General features: G+C 34.8%; 4 protein-coding genes across 10 annotated transcripts in view; 2 read left to right on the forward strand and 2 right to left on the reverse strand.

Moving 5' to 3' along the window:
- unc-104 (kinesin family member unc-104) overlaps positions 1-2,904 on the forward strand; it is a 62,892-nt gene extending 59,988 nt beyond the window's left edge. For 2 of the 7 annotated variants that reach the window (XM_090160299.1, XM_090160302.1), the window contains exon 35: positions 321-2,904. In XM_090160299.1, coding sequence (XP_090016425.1) covers positions 321-372 — 52 coding nt within the window. In that variant the 3' untranslated portion in view covers positions 373-2,904. The remainder of the gene's footprint in view (positions 1-320) is intronic. The other 5 variants (XM_090160300.1, XM_090160304.1, XM_090160298.1 and 2 more) reach the window with 3 other exon arrangements.
- Positions 2,905-5,168: 2,264 nt separating this feature from the next.
- Positions 5,169-6,376, reverse strand: mRpL51 (mitochondrial ribosomal protein L51). Its single transcript, XM_090160683.1, has 3 exons — positions 6,175-6,376; positions 5,999-6,106; positions 5,169-5,492 (listed from the first exon to the last, which is right to left on the reverse strand). Exons 1-3 carry the CDS (start codon positions 6,302-6,304, stop codon positions 5,269-5,271), a joined length of 462 nt encoding a protein of 153 aa, XP_090016809.1. The 5' UTR covers positions 6,305-6,376; the 3' UTR covers positions 5,169-5,268.
- Positions 6,377-8,959: 2,583 nt separating this feature from the next.
- LOC149923679 (ATP-dependent DNA/RNA helicase DHX36-like) lies at positions 8,960-17,116 on the forward strand. Its single transcript, XM_090160535.1, has 20 exons — positions 8,960-9,411; positions 9,468-9,637; positions 9,711-10,043; positions 10,101-10,271; positions 10,335-10,414; positions 10,486-10,727; positions 10,784-10,865; positions 10,926-11,048; positions 11,114-11,216; positions 12,886-12,973; positions 13,350-13,470; positions 13,528-13,671; positions 14,095-14,311; positions 14,378-14,551; positions 15,432-15,518; positions 15,587-15,664; positions 15,822-15,921; positions 16,289-16,500; positions 16,564-16,719; positions 16,795-17,116. The coding sequence occupies exons 1-20, from the start codon at positions 9,354-9,356 to the stop codon at positions 16,987-16,989; spliced, it is 2,934 nt and encodes a 977-aa protein (XP_090016661.1). The 5' UTR covers positions 8,960-9,353; the 3' UTR covers positions 16,990-17,116.
- A 4,966-nt stretch (positions 17,117-22,082) lies between these two features.
- LOC149923680 (uncharacterized) lies at positions 22,083-23,463 on the reverse strand. Its single transcript, XM_090160328.1, has 2 exons — positions 22,756-23,463; positions 22,083-22,696 (listed from the first exon to the last, which is right to left on the reverse strand). The coding sequence occupies exons 1-2, from the start codon at positions 23,096-23,098 to the stop codon at positions 22,149-22,151; spliced, it is 891 nt and encodes a 296-aa protein (XP_090016454.1). The 5' UTR covers positions 23,099-23,463; the 3' UTR covers positions 22,083-22,148.
- Between the last annotated feature and the right edge of the window lie 464 nt (positions 23,464-23,927).

The raw sequence follows: 23,927 nt of genomic DNA on the forward strand, positions 1-23,927 counted from the left end.
ATAATTTAAGTTAATTAAACCATAATATATAAATAACTAGTTAAGGTTGATGCTCTTTAGCATTGGCTGAATAAGTGAAAGCTTGCAATTTTGATCTCTCTATAAACTGTAGGTTAGTTTATTTTGCGAGCTAAGCTGCTCATTGTGTCCTTTCTGCTTCATTTAGACTTTGCCATTATGGATAAAAGTCGGTAGAAGCAGGAGGGGCGGCTATGGCTATGATTTTGTGGTGAGAGTTTGCGCCGCCTCCCATTTATAGGGCGGCTTCGGTTGCAACTTCCATTAAAATCAATTGAAACCATTTCTTTCATTATTTGCAGATCGAAATTGTCTCGGCGGTGTCCACCGCAGCTCCCCATGTTAAATCCCTAAAAGATTTAGTGTCATTATATATATTTAAAGAAAAAATACCCAGAAGATTATTTAAGATATATATAAACTGATTAAATGAAAACCAAAAAAAAAAATCCGAGTTGATCACGCTTATGAAATTAACAAATGATTATGATAATTTAATTTTATCCCATCCTGAAAGAAACTTTAAAAAATCTGCATTTCTTTTGTGGTGCTGTTCTAGTCAATTTTTGTTTATATTATTATGGTACAATTCTCCCATTCCTAATTTTTTACTTGTATATATGTATTTTATGTTAACTCAAACTCGACTGATATTAGCATATTTAAATTCATTAAATTTAATTTATCCCTCAAAAATATTTAAGAATTCACTGTTGGGGACTTAATTGTGCTTTAAAGAAAAAAACACGTTGATAAAAATTTTACATGTATCTTCCTAGTCCCGAACTATTAAAAATATATAAAAATTAAGGAAAAAATAAGAAGATCTAAGGAAAACCAACATTGGTGAAAGCCTTTATAGGTGTTTCATGTTGTCTTTGCACTAATTGGTCATTGTGCTCGCTAAAAATAAACTTAAATTAAAAAAACAAGAAATTGAAAATACTAAAAAAGCCAATTACAAATTTTTGTATAGTAGTCTATACTGTGTATTACTGTATATAGCTAGCTATAGCGTTGAATTTTGAACGTTTTCCATTAATTTAACAACCAATTCAACGGTATTAATTTATAAATTAATTATATTATAAATGTTTTATTTTGTGTAGGTTATTTATACAATATACGTTTAAACTTAAGCATCTAAAGTTGCCTATTATAGGAAAATAGTTTTAAAATAATCTTATTTAATTATAATTATACTTGGCTAAAAAGTGATATTACCAAAATAGCTATGTTTCTTATATTTTTAAAATATATTTTAATTTTAGTAAAAAGAAGGCAGTATTATTGCTGTTGCTATCAAGACATTCCTTAAACCAGTCGCTCCTTGTGTCTTCAAAAAAAAAACCTGACAAATTAGCTTTGTACTTATGATGAAAAAAAATTAAATGAATTGTTTTAGGCTGCTATTTTGGCAAAGAATTTTTTATAAGATAATTTTAGATAACAGATTAGGAAAAAGGGATTTAGAATGAATTTTGATAAAACAGCAATGATATCTATAATTGTAGTGGTATATGTAAAAACTTGGACAAATTTGTCTAAGGTAAAAACAATAGGTAATTTACATTCACACAAGCTGTTCGGAAGTGTTAAATCACTTGATTTTGAACAAGCTAAATGTGAAAGTGTGGAAATAAAACACTCTGTAAAAACCCAATATTCCGAGCTTGGTTGCGGTTGCGTACCAGTAAACGCTTTCATTAAATTATATTTTAACCCGTAGATGTATGGGCTCTATGGGGTGTTGCGAATAATTTCTGATAACGCTCACCTACAAAAAGAGTCACGCAATATTTAGGTAATATTATATTATTTTCGATAAAGACATTTACATTTAAGAATAAATGAATATTTAGTCATAAATTATTATATATAAATTGAAAAATTTAATTTTTATCTTAAAAAAAAGTATAAATATAAAGATATAGAAATGGCATAAAACGCTTGTCTTAAGTTTGGAATGATATAAGAAAAAACTAAGGGCAATATTATATTGAACCTGAAAAATAATTTAGATTTTATTGGGTGTCTTTCAACATGAGAACGCTCTCGCTCTATGTAGACTATTTCAACAGATTTCTAAAAGGTTTTGAATGTTAGAAAAAAATCATGCACAATATATTGCATTTAAATGCAAGAATGGTCATTCTAAGTCTAAAAAAAGGTCATTAAATGTATAGGTTATGTGCCAGGATCACTTAACCACTCCCCCTCTCCTCATTGGTTTAATTTTTGTGATATTCACTCTTCACTCATACACAAAAATATATAGTTTATTTATTTTAAATTCATATCAAATGTGTGTTAAAATAACAAAAATAGCCGCCATTTTGCGCGTGCTGATCAATTTTGTAAATATGGTTATATCCCAAAAACGTGTTTAAGGTTAATGTATTTTTAGCGTAAATTTATATTATTCGAAGATTATGCTTGTATTTTAACCATACATTATTCATTTTATTTTACTCTCCTATATTGATCTGATTAAAAGTTAATACTTAAAAGTCACATATTTAACAGTAAAAAGAAATATAATTTTGGATTTAACAAATTAAACCCCCGCTACAATTAATACCAAATATTTGTGGCCAATAAATGAAATCATTAAATTTATTCATATTTTTCTTACGTTTTTTCGAACAAATCCGAAAAATAATTTATTGTAATTAGCTTTGGCAACGACTTTGTAATTTATTGTTAAGACTTCGTTGATATTTCCAGCTTAGGTGCTTGAAATCCAGAAAATTTTATTTTAAATGTAAATTTAAATTATTAAGAATCTACATAAAAATATTGTTTATGTAGTATTTTGGTTGTGATGAAGCAATGACCAACGCATGTATAAGGCCAGATGTTTACTAAATAAAGTGAAAATAGTTTTTCATTCACAAAATACATGAAATTTTGTTTAAAAAAAACAAAAGGAGCTATTCTTCCAATCTTGAAATATCGTACTTTCGCTTTCAAAATATATATTTGGGCAAAGAGATGTTTTCTGACCTCGCACTTTCAGTACTCGTAGTCGACTTCACGGTTGACGAAACCGCTTGCCAGATTAACTCTTGTACATGATAGGTTTCCCATTAGCTGACTGGCCAAAGTGGCTTGTTGGCGAACGCATTGAATGCAACGTCAGACAAGAAAGCGAACGGCGTCTCGTACGCCCATGATCCAGAAACGTCATTGAACGACTGCAGTGAGGAGTAAGTTGCGGACCGCCGTGCAGATGAGTTATTCACTCGACAGACTGCATTCGGCGGTATTGGTTCACCCGATACGTGATGCCAATGGTGACGTAACTCAAGCCAAGACAATGGTCGTATCGGTCCAGCAATGAATGTCAGGAGATGCGTGCTTAAATAAAGCTTGAATTAGTTTCACTAATTTTACAAGCGATACAGTTCCACAGAGTTCTAATTTTGGTAAGGTAGTTTTCTTTCCTCCGCTACAATCAACTGTATGACGATTTGGCCATGCATCGGTAGAAACGGTTCTTAGATAGACCGCCACAGCGAATGCTTTCTTCGAAGCCCCACAGAAACCATGCAAGCTCTACTTTCATATCGCCAGTTTCTCGATCTGTGGCAGAGATTCTTTGAACTATTGCCATTGGCAAACCTGGTGAAGGGATAGTAGCTCGTCCCAATCAATTTGGATTTGCCACTTCTCTTGAAGCAGCATTTTTGCAAGAATAGTAACTGGTGCCAATAACCCAAGAGGATTGAACACCATTGCTTTGTCAGACAGGATTGGACGCTTCGTGATCAGTATGCGCTGATGGGACATGTGTCAGATTTATAGCCCAGTGGCCTTCATCATTATGCCCTACGGAAACGACGGGCACACTGCGACCTAGCGTAACCCAGCACAGGTAACACTGGAGATTCCGATGGGCTCCACAAGGCCGGGAAAAAGGGCCACAGCGCCTCATACGGAGATCCGCGCCCCACAGTAGGCTACCAAATCCGTCTAGGCAACAGGATCCCTGGACCCTCTCCGTTAACCTGAGCCGAAGCCCAGTTTCCAGCCCATACCTGACCGAAGTCGGAGGTGAGAATAGGATCATTTGATCACAGTTAACATCTCCCAGTGCGCCACCGCTCTTATGGGTTACAAGAGCCAGATCCCGACTCCCCCGGTAAAGCCAACTGCGACCCATTAAGGGCCATTATGCTGTGACAGTTGTTGGAGAGTTTTAGTAAGTGACAGTTAGAAGTCGATATTCTTCAAGTAGTGCTAAAGAATCTGGTCACCAAATGATTCTTTGCCAGTCTGTCATCTGGATGTACCAAAATCTGGTGGTACATTTTCACGATGTCAGCCGTCAGGACAATTGGGAATGATCTTAAACGGATCTGACGATTGGGGAGGTTGTCCTATAATTTTCGGATCGGTTTGGGCTGGGTCGTTCTTAATAGGTAGATGAACCATAAATATTGCTGTCGGTTGCCGAATGTACGTTTCTTCGAAGCTACTCTCACATAGCCTTTACTGTCAGTGTCAATTCAGGCGTTAGAGCCCTCTTGGTCACCAATTCTTCCAGCTCCCAAAATTTAAATAATTGTTCATCGAGGGTGCAGGAATGAACTTGGATCGATGGTATTGACATAGATGAATGAACTCCTAGTAGTATTCGCACAGGGTCAAAATAAAGTCTGGGTAGGAGTGGGGCTATCCCCGGAAAAATAAAGTCAGGGTCGGGGAAACTATTTGTATGTATTATGAAAATGCCCCTGTTTTAGATACCGTTGAATTTTAAATGAAAGCTATAGGTTTTTGCAGTACACACAGGATTTTTCTTGTAAAAGTTGCTTAAAATGTTCCCAAATCACAGACTGCTTAGACATTGTTTAACAATAAAAGAGCTTATAAAAAGATTACCATTTTGTACGGCAGCGGGGGATTTGGTCCTGGGGGATTTTGACGGGGAGATTTTTCTAGAGGGGGGGGGAATTCTGTTCCATTATCCATAAACACATCTATATCCAGAGTTAATTGAGTTTTGTGAATCCTCCACACAATGTTACCTGTGGGCCAATGACCATTTCTGAAACTTGATTGGGTGTAGGTTTAAAGCCTGTGTTGGCTCTTCTTAAGACAATAGTGTTAATACACTTATTTCAACACCAAAAAACATTAAAAAATAAGGGTTACTATAAAAAATTTATTTTTCTTATTACAGAAAATTCCTTGATTTTCTATTCTTCTTAACACCACCAAATCAATAACTGTTAATGGCATACTTCAACCAAAAATATTGTCTTTAGTGTTACGATTTAGTCTTCTATATAAATATCCTACACGCTTGTTTAATTCCATAAATGCTTTAGGCCTCGACCATTTCCAGAAGTGGAATGTTTTTCGTTTCCTAATTAACATTTGCATTTCACTTCCTTTAAACCCTCTTAGCCAGAAAGGTACATCGGTCATTGTTCTAGTTGGGTGAATTTTGCCATCACCTAAAATATCTAGTACAACAAATATATAATAACATTTCTTAATGTAGTCATAAGTAACATAATATCAACACTTTTGTTTTAATGCAAATTTCTTAGCTGAACCTTTTTTTGACACTAACACTCTCGCCTGAATTACATTGTATATTATACCTTGGAAATATTTAGACACTAAGAGACAAAATCATTGATCTTGTACAAATTAATATATTGACATTTTGCCTCCCCTAAAATGCAGAAACACTTCTTCCGTAACTCACATCTGCACAGGTATCACAAGAAGCAGTTGTTTTTAATAAACAGAAGTTATTTTAGTGTCTGTTTTTAAACATGGCAGTTCCTTGTGATAAATTCGCACTTGCCCAGTCACTGTTATTCATATAATTTCCCATAGAGGGATGGGAATAAGTGTTTTACACTTGTTAAAGAAATGTCCCTATATTAATTAGTTCAAGGTTCAGTATTGTTATTTTGTTACTTATGGCATAACTTAAAACTGAAATTGGAACTAAAAATACCTATATAATCATTTTGGCCAAAAAGAGCTCTTTTCTCAGCCCAAACGTTCTTGACTTTGAACCTGGGTAGTGATGCTAGTGGTTTATCTTTTAACCTTGGTAGCAAACCTATTTAAATATTATTTTTTTACATTCACAAGCCCCTTATGTTTGTTTGCAATTTTTGGACGTAATACCTTCTTCCATGAGTGGATTTACATAACCATATCTTCTAATATATGGTTTTTTCTCTAAATACCTAATTTGAGTAAATCTAGGCAGGGCGAAAGTTCGCAAAACACCAAAAATAGAAAATGGTGTATTCATATTTACATTCGTGATCAAATCAAAATAATTATTTGCAGTTTTCCATCTCTACAATTTTTTTTTTCTTCACTTCAGTGTTGCCACCCTGAACGGATAGCTGACTGTCTTATCGTAAATTTATTTATTTTTTGTAATAGTCATCGTATGGTAGAAAACACCTAATATTGTTAGGAATAATCTAATAAACACGATATATCTTAAAATTTTTAATTATATTTGACGTCTTGTAAAACGATCTCTAAAAATAGCTCAACGAGAATATCAAATATCAATATTATTATAGTCGCTCAAACGGAGAGGCAAAGCGATAAGGCATTAATATCTAGGATACTAGTATGATGAGGCTATTTCTCATACCCTATGCATGAAGCGTTTGAAGATTATAAAAATGTCTGTGGGTTCCGAATAGTACTGTCCAGTACTGATCAGTGATGTTCCGGCGTGATTTAGGAATGTACTTTCCCCTAGGTCAAAATGTACTTTTGGAGGATAAAATGTACTTTTCGTTTATAAGCTGAGCGGCGCGCGCCCTCTATGAGTTTTTTTACCAAAAAGCGCGGGAAATTTCCAAACGTTTCTAGTTTTTTAACTTTTTTATTGCTATAATCATATGTAACATAATCACTTAAAAGTATGCCAAAAAAGCATTTTCGCTAATGAAACCTTGTTCACGGGATATGACCTAAATTACGTCACTTACAATTCCGTGACGAAATACGCGTCATCAACTTTACTGATTGGAAACGGAAGTTAGTGAGAATTCCTCGCGCGTTTCTGGCTTTGCCCATGTCAAGTTTAGTTCGTGCCTCGCGATCACATGATTTCATTTTCATGGTAACCTTTTCAATAGCGCAAGGATTATAAGCATTTCTGCATTTTTGGGTCCGCTCAATGTATGTTCCGCGTGAAACAAGGTCTCATTGATTTTTTTTCAATGGAAATATTATACAGAGCCATACTTATCAGTAATTATGTTACATATGCTATAATAAAAGAACAAACTGTAATAACGCAGATGTTCCTAGGTAGATGTTACATTACACAAAATTAGATGATGGACGCGAAAATTGTAAATACAAGAAATGAGTGGAAACAAAAATTTGCTCAAATTTTAATATTTGTCCAAAGTTTTCTAAAACCCACCCCATCTATTGTGTGGTGAAAACCCGAAAATAAACCATAAAAGTAGTAAGTACACAAAACATTCCACAAAACAAATGTACACCTGTTACCCCGCGAGTGATTCAGAGCAGTCAAGTAGATTTCACTATTCACTTCATTTCCTGCATTTAAAGCTGCTCTATGTCTGCAAAAGAGGTGGACCCCTATTGATACTGATGAACGGTCAAAAGAAGAAGTCCGAAATATTAACTGCCTTTAAAACGCAGCTGCCCTTGAAAACCAGTATTCCAGTAAGTCGGAGCTATGAGCGGAATAGGTGGTTCTACAAAAGATTTTTGCTATAGAGGCTCATGGGAATTCAGTATGTTTGAGCAAGGCATCGTCTGCTAAGATCCGGCTGCTGATACTAAGGCCCGCGTATAGACAATTTTAGTTTTAAATATTAACCGCGTTACAAATAGATAAATAGATAAGGCTAGGGTTGTATTAAAAATATCTTTTTATGTGTTATGTATATTATAAGGTAGTCTGGTTTTAGTTATTTTTTATTTACTAACCTTGAAAGATATAAAATTCTCAGCAAAAATAAATAATCTTCTATAGCAGTTAGAACTTTCACTTTACTGTTAAACTAAACGACAGGTAAGCCTTGTCTTAAATAGCGGACGACACTAAATTATCGGCCAACTTCGAGATTTCATTTGACCGTAGTGACGCAAACTTACTGAAAACACGTGACCACCGATCTTTTGTAAAAACACCTATTTCGCTATCTATGCAGGTGGCTGAGGTCGGGAGGGTGGGAGAGCGGGGGTTTACAATGGAAATTCGGAGAACATTTGTGATGGTTAAATTTAAAACAATCCCCCAAATTAAAAAATGTACTTACTATATGTGAAAAATATAAAAATGTATTTTCGTTTCATATATTTTCAAAATGTACTAAATACGTATCTAAAAGTTTACTTTGGTATCATAAATTTACAAAATGTACTAAATACGTATTAAAAATCTCAAAATGTATTTTTGTACTTCAAAATCAAAAATGTATTAAAAAAGTACAAATGTACCGCCTGGAACATCACTGGTACTGATCTTTCGCGAGCTAAATTAAAACAAAGTTCCTGCCTAATCGCTTATTTATCCTGAATTATCGTACTGTTTGGCAACGCTGCTTAGCTTTGACCATAGAAATCTCATAGGTAACTAGAATGCTGCCGCCTACGGCCGAGCTTGACGCCAGTTCGCCTTGAACCTTCAGCCAATGAGAGGCCGTAGAGTGGTTCCGCCAAGGAGGATAATAATCCTCCTTGGATCCGCTACTATAGCGGGAGATAGGTAACGTCATTCTCTCTGGTGACATTAAATTCTTGGCAGAACCACTCTTTGAGCTCTGATTGGCTGAGATTAGGCTGTCGTCTGCCACGGCGTTTGGCCCATTTTCCAGTTACACGGCAGCATTCTAGTTACCTATGAGATTTCTATGGCTTTGACCTACACGGGGTAAATTTATAAACTGTGGCAGGAATCCCTAGATCTATTTGGAATGCTTATCGTGGCAGATTTTCGTCTCGATATGGCTGACGGTTTTTTTGACGACTCTACGTTAACTCTTAACGATTTAACAAACCCACAACGTGAGAGGGGAGCGCGCGCAGAGGGTATATTTTCTGTCGTAGGCGGGGCCAAAGCCGTCAGAGTGATCTTACCATACGCTATACGGCAAGTAAAGCATTCCAAGTAGAAATATGGATTCCTGACCGTGGTCGTGTATTATTCTCGACGGATCTTGATCGAGGTCTACTTTTAACGCGACATCTATTTGGTCACCTTACTATTAATCTGACAGTGATTAATTTAAAGTCTCTTGTAGTGAAACGGAAACTGTATTATAACACGTGCGTTGATCATTACCATTCGAAATGGAATGTCAGTAATTAATATTCTTGAAAAAATGGCTAGTAAAGGACGGGGCTTTGCTAGAGGTAAAGTTAATTACTAATTAATTTATAAATTACACATTAAGAGGAATGGTTTACAGGGTTCTCAAGGGGCTCAAAGAGATCTTCAGACCATAAAGATGATAGCTACAAGGATCAAAAAAGTTCTGGTTCCAAGGATCAGCGTCATCCACCCAATTTGCGTGGAAAAGCAATTGGAATGTTTTATGCCAATCGTAGTAAAGAAAATCAGAAAAATCGTAAAGAAGAAGTAACCATTTGTTATTCTCTTTCATTAGAAAAATAGCGTTGTTCAATCCTAATGCTTTTGTACATTTTCATAGCGCTCTAACGTTCAGCTAAATACTGAATGGCAAGATCATTTTAATTATTTGTTAGATGAAATTGATTCCACTGATTCAGCTGCTGGTACATCTGAAACAAAAAATCTTTTGAAGAATGATTCATTTCATCAAGCTTACACTTCCTACCTTGATGAGAGCAAATTGAGAAATGACGGGTTTATGGAGGTTTTTTCACCAGAAGAGCATACTCTTCAAAGTAACACATTCATCAATGATAAATTAGAAAGAGAGTTTAGGAACCTTCAGAAAATGGCGCAATATCAAAGGATGCTTCAGTTTCGTAAAAAACTCCCATCCTTTCAAATGCAAGATGTAAGATTAACTTCTGATATATCTTTTGGAAGTATTTTTACATTTCACTTTTATCAGCAAATAGTGAATTTAATTGAAGACAATCGAGTGGTAGTTTTGAGCGGAGAAACAGGCTGTGGAAAAACTACCCAGGTGTCTCAGTTTATTTTGGATTCCTACATTTCTTCTGGAAAAGGATCTGTGTGCAAAATAATTTGCACGCAACCGAGACGTATCAGTGCAATATCTGTAAAAATATGTCAAACATTCAATTACATTATTGTGTAATATACTGGACTCCTTTCTTTATAGGTGGCAGAAAGAGTAGCCGAGGAAAGGGTTGAAAAATGTGGAGAAAATAGCAGCGTTGGTTGGCAGATTCGATTAGAGAAGTATAATATCTTAGAGTAGACTAATATTTTCTCTCCCATTTTCATGGAACAAAGTAAATTTTTTCACTAAGGAAACCTCCGAGAGACTATGGTTCAATTTTATATTGCACAACGGGGGTCATGCTTCAATGGTTAAAAAATGATAGTTTCTTGGCCAATATTTCGCACATTATTTTGGACGAAATTCACGAAAGAGATTTGGACAGCGATTTTCTCATGATAATATTGAAAGATCTTATGCAACAAAGACCTGATTTGAAGCTAATTTTAATGAGCGCTACATTAAACGCTGATATGTTCTCCAAATACTTCCGTAGGTTTTCCCTATTTCTATACCCTTGATTTTATTCTTAAAAACTTAAATCGCAGATGGTTGCCCCATGATCAACATTCCGGGATATACATTTCCAGTTCAGGAATTTTATCTCGAAGATTTGATAGAAAAAACTGGGTACATTAAATTAATCTTTTTTTTATGGATGTATGTAAATAACTTTTAATTTAAATGCAGTTTTGTACCAGACCCTCGAACTGTTCAACACTATTCAAAACAACAAAAATGGAAAACCAGACGGAATAAGACTATGGATGTAGAAAATGACCCAGAACCGTTTTTCCGATCTTTAGTCGGAAAGTTAGTTAAACACAACTAAGTCCTTTATTTACGTACGCATATTTATGTTTTTAAATAATTTTCAGATATTCCCCAAGAACTATTAAAACAGTCAGAGATTGGGATGAAACAATCATTAATTTAGATCTGATTGTCGAAGTTTTACGGCATATTTCCCTTAAAGAGAAGGTATATCGATAGTTTATTTCGCTAATGACCATATAAATCATAACATGGCTGAAGCCACTTACATTTAAATAATGCTTATACTCTTGCAAACTGATGATTTATTGAATCAGAACATAAAATTTATTATTATTAACATCAATGTTCCTAAAAAGTGACCTTTTTGGAGAAAGTCCAAGCCAGTGGCTAATAGAGGAAAATTAAATTTAACAGCTAAAAAAGTAATTGGAATTAAATTTTTAAGAAGTTTATTTTAAAAATGTCTTAGATTACACTGAACTTAGTATGTTAGAATTAATTCCAAAAAAATTGTTAATCAGAATATAATCATTCCTATGCAGATACAGGGTGTAAACAAAAACACGATCCAGTGCTAATAAGTCAAAATTTAATTTTAGTATGGATTGGAAATTTTCAGGTCATGTAGCTAATTTTTTTAAATGACCTTGAAGACATAGTTCATTAAAAGTCACTCGATGACTTGGGCCTAAGGGGGTGCCTTGGGTATTAGCCTAGCGGATTATTATTATTATAATTATTATTATTAGTGGTGTGCGAGTACTCGTTATCGAGTCAGAGTCCGAGTACTCGGACTCGGAATACGTAATTTTATTACTCGCACGGGTACCCGATTCCCACGAAAAGGGTACATAATTACTCGAAGTGGACTCGAGTAAATAGATAATTTGAAAATTACCCGGCGAGTCTAATATTACTCGGCGAGTCCATTATTATTGGGCAAGTCCATTATTTCTCGGCGATTATTTAAACAGCGACAAATAAATTTCAGACGTTTTTACCATGATAACTTAGGACTCAAATTGAACTCGATAAAAATTAGGACTCAAATTGGACTCGTTAAAAACATTCCGGACTCGTATTGGACTCGAAAGCTTTAAACCTAATTCTTTAGGACTCGAGGACTCGATCAAGTCCTTAATATTTGGACTCGAGGATTGGCGAGTCCAAGTTTCCAAGACTTGAGACTCTACTCGATTTTCAAAAAATAGGACTCGCACACCCTTTATTATTATTACCTGGTCTCTGGTACATTATTTTCATCACAATCTTCTTGTTTTGTCTAAAATTTGTCGAATTAGGTATGGTCAAAGCTGTCTAGACTTAAAATGTGAAGGGGAACACTTTTCTAATTGAAACCAACTTCGAATCGTTAATGATTCTCAATATTAATTTTGAATGACCTTGAAGACATGGTTAAGCTACCCCCTGCATGTTCTATATCTCCTGAAAATTTCAAATTCGTAGTTAAAACACATTTAGAGTTATTAGCACTTAATCGTTTTTTGTTTACACCCTGTATATTTGCCTTAAGTAGCTCAAATCGGAAATATCCGTGTTAAAATATTTTTTTCTTATTATTTTATAATTTTCTGTAGTAAAAATATTTATTGGCACTAAATTCCCTTTAGTCCAGGCCGGAATTTTCCACTATTGTCCACCAGGCTTTTTCCACATCGGAACACTGATTAACATTTACTTAAATTAAAAAATCTATTTTTGAATTTAAGTCTGAAATGTGTTTTGCAATCACTCTCTCACAGACTATCACTACGCAAACTTATTCAGTGTTATATTTACTTTGTAATATTCCTTCTTATAAAAATGGGTCTCCTAAAGCTCAAAACAATGTTAATGTAATTTTTTCAAATAGAATGGGGCAATTTTGGTATTTTTACCTGGATGGGACGAAATCAGTAAAATAAATACTAGACTGCATTCCGACCCACTTTTTGCAAATGGTAAATGTTATCTTATATCGTTTTCTATTTGATTGCTTGAGATTCACTCTAAATCTGTCTCTGACGTCATACAACTCACCCCAATCGACTAGAATAAAACCACAAATGGAACATTCCATTAACATATTCCCGCACTTTTTTGTTTTTCGTCTGCTAGTAATTTTAAGTTTTGGGTCTTGGTCTGCCATTTTGCCAAAAAATCAAAAAGGAACACGCAAAAATTTCCTCATATTTCAATCTCCATCTGTTAATCTGTTGAAATCGGTAGATCAGTTTTTTGCGATAGCGGAGCACCGTAGAGCGCTCGAGAGCAGTCAAATGGAAAACGCCATAAAATATATAGACACAAAAAAACTGAATTATTTTTATCTCGCAGGGAAATTTATGATATTACCACTTCACTCAATGATGCCAACTGTCAACCAACGTGATATTTTTCAAGCTCCACCTCATGGCTGGAGGAAAATTATTTTAGCTACAAATATTGCAGAAACTAGGTTCACTTAATCGTAAAGTTAATTATAAAATGATGATTAATATATATAATATTGTAGCATCACAATCGATGACGTTGTTTTCGTCATTGACTCTGGTTTGGCAAAAATGAGCAATTTTGATGTCGAAAATAACATTGAAACTCTACAAGCTGAAGCCATTTCATTGGCAAATGCAAGACAGAGACGTGGCAGGGCAGGAAGGTAAATAAAAATTTTGTTAAAAGTTGGTTAATCACCGTTGAAAAAAAAAGTAAAAAAATAAAGATTTGTACGTACGACCATACGTTTCAGTGGGTGAATTTTAGGTGATGGTGTGTTAAAATCTGCACTTATGATCCAAAACTTTAACTTCCAAATTTGGTGCCACGAACTCTTGGTTATTTCTATGGTTAAGAAATGCATTCTGATAAAAAATTATCTTTAAAGTTATTTCTAAAAAAATATTCAAATCTAATTAAGTATTAAAAACCTATATATTAATATTTTTAACTTATAAAATTTCATTTAATTTCTAATAAAATAAAAAGTTAAAAACCTTAAAACTCATCTCAAGTCAGAGAAACAGCGATTGGGTTCTCATATCGAAGGAATGTCAATTTTTGATAGCCAATTTTAAACTTACAGAGTGGCGTCTGGGATTTGTTATCATTTATACACTAAATACCATGAGATGACTATGGAGCAGTATATATCACCGGAAATGTTAAGAACGAGACTTGAAACACTGTGTTTAAAAATTAAAATACTAAAGTTGGGAAAAATTGGAGGTTTTCTGGAAAAAGCTATGAATCCACCCAATCCCAAAAGCGTTAATATATCAATAGAACTACTCAAGAAAATTGTACGGTAGTCTTAAACTTTATAATTTATTCAAAAATTTTGATTAAAACTAATGTATCTTTGACAGAATGCGTTAAATGATGAAGAATCATTAACGCCCCTTGGGTTTCACTTGGCTCGTCTTCCTATGGACCCATTAACTGGTCGCATGATTCTCTTTGGAGCTATTTTCTCCTGCTTAGATCCTATTCTAACAGTAGCAGCTAGTTTGAGTTTCAAGGATGCTTTTGTTGTACCTTTGGTAAATATTAAACGTAACCATAATTATATTAAGTATGACACAAAACTATATTGGCTAAAGAGATAACTTAGGTTTTCTGGATTTGTATTTTGTAGATGAAAGATAACTATCCAAATGATATGAATAACTTTTATTAATTAAAATCAGTTTTAAGCACAAAGCTTCACCATAAAAATGACTGACAGCAGAGATTTCATGGGCATCATTAACTGTCAGTTCCAAGCCTTCGTAGAAAATCATGGAGAGCTGTTTATAATTAGCCACATAATTGGCAAAACATCTTATCATTTAATTAAATTAGAATAGAATGTGTCATACTTAAAACCATAAGTGTATAATATTGTAACATAAGTGTGACACTTCCTATTCTTCACATGCAAAAGATTTACTAGACAGAGGTAGCCTTTGACAGTGCCTAGCTAGGGGGTGATTCTCTTGTGATGATGTCGATCCGTTACTAGCTCTCAGCTAGGAGCCAAAAACACAGCACACCACACAAGGAGAACATAACCCGTCAAAAGTCATGCATTTTCTTGTGGACAATTTTCATTGGTTAGACGCTTTAGCGCCTGCTGCCGTCGGAAGGGGAAAAGTCCGAAATTGTCTTCCCCCTTTCCATAAACCGTTCAGTGTAAAGGCTCGTCCAATGAAATTTGTACACAACTCTGCGTTAGGGTGTTTAAAGGCTATATGCGTTAATATGTTAGCGTGTTTAAAGGCTAGCTGTGTTCTCTTTGTGTTTGTTGCTCCTAGCTCTAAGTAAAATATCCCCAAAATGACAAACTTATGGAACAATATTATAGGCTTATGTTCAAACTTATATTACTCATGATGTAACTTATTAATTGGCTAATTTTAAACAAAATTGCATCAATTAAAGGGGAAAGAGAAAATGGTTGACATGTGTAAGAAAGAATTAGCGGGTGAAACCAGAAGCGATCATTTGATGTTAGCTAAAGCATTCTATGTAAGATTTCAATTGGTTGTTTAGTATCTTGTCTAAGGTAAATAATTTCTTCAAATATTTCTTCTTAGGAATGGGAAGAAGCCTGTAAATTACGTGAGGATAGGAGATTCTGTAGAGATAATTTTCTTTCGTTTCATACGCTCACTGTAAAGATTTTTAAAACTTTTTATGCAAACCACATCAGCACAAAGTTAGCATTGAGTCGGTTCGACATTAGCCATAGTTGCAACGACATCGGGTCGACTTAGTGCCTAGGTTTTGTGCTGATTTTGGAAATCTGGGTTAATATAAATTTTTTTACAGATGTTAGCCAAATTGAAAAATCAATTTGCAACCAATCTATACGATTTGCATTTTCTGCCAAACAAAGACCCAAAAAATCTTGATTTTAATAGATATTCTGGTATGTAACCATATTGCTACCGTTTTCAATTTGACTGCTCTTGATTTGCTACGAAACTGTCTATCCCCGATTGAGGAAGATTCGAAGCATTTATTTCAAACTGAAATTTGCTCAGAGTGGATCAAGCATTTTTGAACCTACACTGAGAGCAATATCAATCAGTTAAGATCTTGAATCAGAAGAATGATTTCAAACGATCTCAGCTCACACAAGAGCAGTAAATGGAACTTGCAAAAATTAATTGGAGCAGATCTGAGCATGCAAATAGAACATGATATGTTGATCTTGAGTGTTTGAGAGGGGTCAAACGGAAAACTCTATTGGTAAATAAAAATAAGCTTAAAATTTAATGCCTATTTTCTTTTAGGTAATGAAATGGTTGTGAAAGCCGCAATCTGTGCTGGTTTGTACCCCAATGTTGGAAAGCTAAAATCAAAAGTTTTCCCCGGCAGAGGTCCCCCATCAGCTATCACCCAGGATGATGGTGTTGTGAAACTTCATCCGAAGTCCATTAACTGTAATGAAAGACTTTTTCCATCAGAATGGGTTGTTTACTATAGAAAAATAAAAAGTACCAGCGTAAGTAACTTTTTATTCAGTAGATAAATTGTACATTGGGCATAAACATACCATCTTACGCAGATTTACTTACACGATACTACAATGGTGAATCCGTACGCTTTGCTTTTCTTCGGTGGCAAACTAACAACTGGTATTGATAAAGATAAAAGGGAAACTGTCGCTGTTGATAACTGGATCATTTTTAACTGCCCAAAAAAAACTGCATCCATTGTTATGGTAATGTAGTTAGATTAAATTAATAAGTATTAAATGCAAAAGAGTTATGGAAAGATTATTTTTTGTAAAAAATAGAAACTTCGGCAAGAGTTAGACAAGTTGCTTCAATACAAAGTAGAGCATCCAGATGACAATGATTGGCTTTTTAACGAAAGAAGTCAAACTGGCCAAGTTGTGAAGGCAATTGTGGATCTAATAATTTCCGAGGACAATGTCAGCAGTTTAGAGCAATTGAAAGGTCAATTTTACGCCAATAAAAAACGAAACTAGTCCATTGTTTTGTGATATTAAATATAAGATTAGTTAAATTTTTACTTCTATTTTGTGGACTAATTTATAAGTATTTGTAAAAATATGTCAATTTATGGTTCTTTAAATAAAAAAATATCATTTCTTATTTTTCATAAATTTTTATAATAATGTAGTTTAAAAATATTCTTTGTTTTTAATTTTATTGCAATACATATCTTACGAGATACTTATATATTTAAGTCATTAAAATGAAATGTATACTTTAGCAGTATCCAATGCATTTGAACTTCCAGCCAAACCACGGATGTGTAAATGCTCCAAATTTACCTCGTGTTCTTTATTATGCAAAATGTAAAAATTATACTGTGTAGGGATATATATCAAGTTTCTCTTATTTAGTGCTTGATGAAATAATGAATACTATCCACCTGTAAACAGAACGTCCTTTTTTTGCTAAGCATTAATATGTCAAAAATGTTACCTGGTTAAAAGGAAATCCTTGTTGCATACCGTACAAGTGAAAAGTTTTCATTATTTCAACAAGAATCAATTAAACAGTAACTTGCAATTCCTGGCTCCCGGATATATTACTTCTTGGTGATTTCCTTGATGATATTTTATTGAAGGGCCTATTGCTTCATTAAGAACCAGTCAATTGAATTTAGTATAAAAGGTCTGTATTATCTTTGCTTCAATCGAATAAGAAGAGATTTATTATATACTTTTGGTCATAGAAAAGTCTAGGTGCAAGCTAATTTACCCTTTTCATATTACATAGAACCAGAATTTTTTTTGAAGATAGTATGGCCAATTTGGTATGGCGGATTAATGAATTTCCCATTTCTGCTACCAGGTTCAACAACCTACGGATAATTGGCACTATTATAAACAAAAGACATAGCGCACGTCGTGTTAACAAACGATTTTTGATTTAGTTCATACTCCCTTTAAGGGAATAAGGGGCCGATCACAAATTACTAGAGTAGTAAAGGGGGAAGAAAGGGTTTGTAGCCAAACGTTACAGGGGAAGGGATTAACAATTATTTCTAGGTACACTAGCAATTAATAACTTATTTTTCTCATTTATAAAGGTATGCTTAATTTTCTAGAGGTAACATAATAAATTTTCTTGATTTTGAAAGAAATTTAATAATTTTAAAGTTTGTGGTGATATAAATTATAATTAATAATTGGTTAATGTAGGGGGTAGAGGCGAGGGGATGCTGTGTGTTTTGCGTTTCGTAAACAGCCCCTAAACAATAGGCTTCATTTGCCTTAAAGGGAATATAACCTCGGTATTTGGTTTGGAACACCAACGTTTGCAGCTCTGCCCGCTCTTGCCTTTGTCTTTAAAAATGTTTGGCGCCACTGTACAGGGAAATTTGGAAAATTGAAGGGGTTTTCCATTGCAGGTTATATTCCCTTTAATAGACGTGTCAAATAAATGTGTGCAGAAATAGCAGACAACTTTTGGATTTAAATTTTTCTAGGCTGAAAATTTAAGCTGTTCACGATTATTTTGTTTGTACCTAATTTTGAACGAGCAGAAAGCTTTCACACATTCAATTTAAAACTGACGATAAATGTGACCAAAATTTTAAGCTTGCTAAATCACCCGGGTATGGATTTTGTATAATGCGTTAGGAAATTTGGAATAGGCTTCGAGGCTAAGAAATAAAAGTTCCTCAATTGGGGGATCTTAAAATTCCTTTTGCGCGTGAACATTCGCCGCCATATGTACAGTAGCGGCGCTAAGGTTTTTTCACAGGTGGGCTAATTATTTTGTGACCCCTAAAAATTTTGTGGCCCTTACAACCATGGAGTGACCCCTTATCAGTGATGTTCCGGCGTGATTTAGGAATGTACTTTCCCCTAGGTCAAAATGTACTTTTGGAGGATAAAATGTACTTTTCGTTTATAAGCTGAGCGGCGCGCGCCCTCTATGAGTTTTTTTACCAAAAAGCGCGGGAAATTTCCAAACGTTTCTAGTTTTTTAACTTTTTTATTGCTATAATCATATGTAACATAATCACTTAAAAGTATGCCAAAAAAGCATTTTCGCTAATGAAACCTTGTTCACGGGATATGACCTAAATTACGTCACTTACAATTCCGTGACGAAATACGCGTCATCAACTTTACTGATTGGAAACGGAAGTTAGTGAGAATTCCTCGCGCGTTTCTGGCTTTGCCCATGTCAAGTTTAGTTCGTGCCTCGCGATCACATGATTTCATTTTCATGGTAACCTTTTCAATAGCGCAAGGATTATAAGCATTTCTGCATTTTTGGCTCCGCTCAATGTATGTTCCGCGTGAAACAAGGTCTCATTGATTTTTTTTTCAATGGAAATATTATACAGAGCCATACTTATCAGTAATTATGTTACATATGCTATAATAAAAGAACAAACTGTAATAACGCAGATGTTCCTAGGTAGATGTTACATTACACAAAATTAGATGATGGACGCGAAAATTGTAAATACAAGAAATGAGTGGAAACAAAAATTTGCTCAAATTTTAATATTTGTCCAAAGTTTTCTAAAACCCACCCCATCTATTGTGTGGTGAAAACCCGAAAATAAACCATAAAAGTAGTAAGTACACAAAACATTCCACAAAACAAATGTACACCTGTTACCCCGCGAGTGATTCAGAGCAGTCAAGTAGATTTCACTATTCACTTCATTTCCTGCATTTAAAGCTGCTCTATGTCTGCAAAAGAGGTGGACCCCTATTGATACTGATGAACGGTCAAAAGAAGAAGTCCGAAATATTAACTGCCTTTAAAACGCAGCTGCCCTTGAAAACCAGTATTCCAGTAAGTCGGAGCTATGAGCGGAATAGGTGGTTCTACAAAAGATTTTTGCTATAGAGGCTCATGGGAATTCAGTATGTTTGAGCAAGGCATCGTCTGCTAAGATCCGGCTGCTGATACTAAGGCCCGCGTATAGACAATTTTAGTTTTAAATATTAACCGCGTTACAAATAGATAAATAGATAAGGCTAGGGTTGTATTAAAAATATCTTTTTATGTGTTATGTATATTATAAGGTAGTCTGGTTTTAGTTATTTTTTATTTACTAACCTTGAAAGATATAAAATTCTCAGCAAAAATAAATAATCTTCTATAGCAGTTAGAACTTTCACTTTACTGTTAAACTAAACGACAGGTAAGCCTTGTCTTAAATAGCGGACGACACTAAATTATCGGCCAACTTCGAGATTTCATTTGACCGTAGTGACGCAAACTTACTGAAAACACGTGACCACCGATCTTTTGTAAAAACACCTATTTCGCTATCTATGCAGGTGGCTGAGGTCGGGAGGGTGGGAGAGCGGGGGTTTACAATGGAAATTCGGAGAACATTTGTGATGGTTAAATTTAAAACAATCCCCCAAATTAAAAAATGTACTTACTATATGTGAAAAATATAAAAATGTATTTTCGTTTCATATATTTTCAAAATGTACTAAATACGTATCTAAAAGTTTACTTTGGTATCATAAATTTACAAAATGTACTAAATACGTATTAAAAATCTCAAAATGTATTTTTGTACTTCAAAATCAAAAATGTATTAAAAAAGTACAAATGTACCGCCTGGAACATCACTGCCCCTTATAAATTTTCCAGGAAGCGAGAAGAGCAAGGTCGTTTTCTTGGTGCGGCTCTCGTCGCGTTTACTGGACCCCCTATGACCTTGTATCCAACCTGGAGGGGACACGTGCACGCCCGGGGTATTTCTCTAAATTCCCTTTCTTTTCTTTCTATTGTCCATTCAACTTTCTCCCAATTTCCGCTCCCTTCCTCCCGAATCTATCTGCGAGGGGCTAACCACTCTTAGAAAGTCTGTACACCGGATTACACTTAGATTAGCACTGCCAAAGGCAGGGACTTCAAAGATTACGCGTAATCCCATTAGTACAGTCAAAGGTACGGCTCTGTACACCGATTACGCGGAGTGATCAGCCCCTCGTCTATCTGTTTATGGTCTACTATCTTATTGAGTAAACAAATTGATTTTTTCCAGAAAAATTTTTCTTGGCAATAAAACAAATTTCTAGAGATAAAGAAAATTCATAAATTCAAATATGGGGCCTCTTAATTATAAATATGTGGCCCTTTTAATATAAATATGTGGCCCCTCTCAGAAATGCAGGGGGGCTAAAGCCCACTTCAGCCCACCCTTAGCGCCGCTACTGCATATGTAGGGTATAAAAGCAGGGAAATAAGCCTGCAATACCTCACAATGTAAAGGTACTGTCACGCGCAAAAACGTAATTTTGAAATCGGTCCATATCCGTCAATTAAATATGTGAAGAAATAGCAGATAACTTTTGAATTTCAATGAGAAACTTCCAGCTGTTGTGCAGAGAGAATTTTGAACGAGCAGACAGCTTGAATATATGCGATTTAAAACTCGATTGGTAGGTGGCGATACTAGGGGTACGTTCAGCAGAGCTCAGCGCTGACACCGATGAGTAAGCGCTGACATCGATTTTTCACTGTACGCTTTTTTGCGTTTCCAGTTTGACGTCACGATGGCTCATCGATGAGCCATCAAGTCATCGGCTCGAAGAGTCGGTTTTTTAGTTAGTGTGACGTAAAACGCGTAGCCAATCTAAGAAAATGGCGACTTCTTCTGAAGAGCAGTTAATTGAAGTAGCGCTCCTTGACAATGATAAAAATTGTTATATGATTGCCGTGAGACCCGGAGATCACGCAAGGATATTAAGAGGTATTCTATTGTTTGATATATTAATTATAACACTTGTCTTTTTAATGTAATCCATCGTATATCTTTAAGCCTTGGCGTTTGTTATTGTTTACTGTCATAGGGCATGCTTTCACGTGGTTAATTTTATCATGGATGTAGAAAGGAACTACGTTATAATTAATTTTGTTTTATTTTTTAGACGAAAGTTTTGCAAGATTTTGCTTAGAACAAGCAAAAACAATTGGTATACAAACCCAAACTTTTCAAAATGAACTTTTGAAAAGATTAGATAAAAAAAATGAAGTTTTGTCTAAAATGGTTGATTCGTTAATGAAAATGTAGAAATGATAACTATCTTTATTAAGTAATTTTTAACAAAGCTCAAATAACTTCAAGAAATAATAAAATTTATTTCGCAAATGCATAACCAAATTTTACATAGGTGTTAAGACAGCTTTAAATGTCTTGCAATTGTCTGGGAAGCCTTATATTTCTTGCAATATCATTTCTTTTCATCTTTGCAGCTTCTGAATTAGTATTATCAGCCTCTTCCATTATTTCAGCTGTTACATGTTCAAAATTTTCATCTATATAATCACCCACATCATCATCTCCATCGTGCCTCAAAATAAAATTATGCAAAATGCATGCAGTCATAATCACTTCTGAAATTTCAGCTACTAAAGACATGTCTAAGTATTTTAGTCTGCGGAAACGGCCCTTTAACAACGCAAATGCCCTTTCTATCATCTGGCGAGCTGAACTATGGCAAGTATTGTACGCTCTTTCCTGAATTGTACGATGTCCATTTTCTTTGAAAGGAGTCATTACGAATTTGTCTAGCGGGTACGCGCTGTCACCCAGAATGTGCCCATTATCATCACTCCTTAAGCCATTTTTGAGGAACTGGTAAATCGCACTCAAACGCCACATTCTCGCATCGTGGACAGAACCAGGCCATCCACAGCAACAATCAATGAATATTAATGTTTCATTACAAATGCCTATGAAAAATAAATATTTATAATATTTTTAACAAAAGTTCACATCCAAATTAAATTACCTTGTAATAATATCGATGTTCTCTTCTTACGATTATAGTACGCATTTTTATCTTCATTTGGCTCCTTTATGTCGATGTGACAGCCATCAACTGCACCAACTGTCATAGGGAAACCATATTTTGTTTCACAGACTGTCATTGTTTGGTTCATTTTTTCTGTAGTAGGCCATGTAATGTATTGTTGTGTTAATTTTGACACTATTCGAACGAATTCAATGAACACATAATGTGCGTTTCCCTTTGATAGATCGAAACGATCTCCAATGCTCCTGAATGACTCAGGTGTTGACAGAAGCCACAACGAACCTAACACCCGTTTCTCTATTGGTATGGCAACGCACATTTTTTCATTAGCAACAGCTCCTCCATAAATATTGATTAATTCCTAATGCACAAATTGAAATTAGTTTTGTTTACTTTTATTCATCAACAGCGGTCCTGCTCATTCGAAAATGAGATTTAAAATCTTTTTCTGTATAATATGGTACTACACTTTCCACATAGTCTGTTATTCTTACAGGTCTAGACCGAGGCTTAGAATTAGTGAATGTTGTTGCAATTAATGCGGCGCAATTTTTAGTTTTTTTAGAATAGTTAGGAGTGTAACAAATATTAACACCACCATTTTCAATTATTTCATCGGTAACAAGTTCATTTACGATCAAATACAGAAGTTTTCGTTTTTTTCGATTTTCTTGCCCGGAAAAATTATTTGCCGCCATTTTAAAAAGAATCGATTACTAAACAATACCCGTTCAACAAATTTCTACGTCATTATGACGACAGAGCTCAGCGGTTACAGTTTTAAAGAAACAGCGCTTTTTAGTCGATGAGCTCTACTGAACGTACCCTAGGGGTACGTTCAGCAGAGCTCATCGGACTCACCGATTAGTAATCGGTGACATCGGTTTCCTACTGTACGCTTTGTCGCGTTTCCGGTTTTGATGTCACGATAGTCATCGGTTACTCACCGAAGTCATCGGCTGGAGGAGTCGGTTTTTCCGATGACTGACGTCATTTCTGACGTAAAACTACTATAAAAGCTACGGCATTTTAAAAAACACCGATGACTGAGGGTACGTTCAGTAACGCGAATCTGGGAAAAATCAGTTTTTACTTGATGTTTGCTTGATGACCGCTCATCGTCATAGTGACGTAGGAAGTTACTGAAC

This window comes from Leiobunum rupestre, chromosome 10 (assembly GCF_980474605.1).
Source record: "Leiobunum rupestre chromosome 10, qqLeiRupe1.1.hap1, whole genome shotgun sequence".
NCBI classification, from domain to species: domain Eukaryota; kingdom Metazoa; phylum Arthropoda; class Arachnida; order Opiliones; family Sclerosomatidae; genus Leiobunum; species Leiobunum rupestre.

Bases quoted from the DNA above. Each gene is read 5' to 3' on its own strand.
- mRpL51 (XM_090160683.1), bottom strand. From the start codon at position 6,304: ATGAATACACCATTTTCTATTTTTGGTGTTTTGCGAACTTTCGCCCTG. The intron at 6,107-6,174 runs GTATTACGTCCA...ATATTTAAATAG, and splicing joins AAATCCACTCATGGAAGAAG to GTTTGCTACCAAGGTTAAAA. The intron at 5,493-5,998 runs GTATTTTTAGTT...TTGTTGTACTAG, and splicing joins TGGCCAAAATGATTATATAG to ATATTTTAGGTGATGGCAAA.
- LOC149923679 (XM_090160535.1), top strand. From the start codon at position 9,354: ATGTCAGTAATTAATATTCTTGAAAAAATGGCTAGTAAAGGACGGGGC. The intron at 10,866-10,925 runs GTACATTAAATT...ATTTAAATGCAG, and splicing joins GATTTGATAGAAAAAACTGG to TTTTGTACCAGACCCTCGAA. The intron at 16,720-16,794 runs GTAATGTAGTTA...TGTAAAAAATAG, and splicing joins AAACTGCATCCATTGTTATG to AAACTTCGGCAAGAGTTAGA.
- LOC149923680 (XM_090160328.1), bottom strand. From the start codon at position 23,098: ATGTGCGTTGCCATACCAATAGAGAAACGGGTGTTAGGTTCGTTGTGG. The intron at 22,697-22,755 runs GTAATTTAATTT...TATTTTTCATAG, and splicing joins AACATCGATATTATTACAAG to GCATTTGTAATGAAACATTA.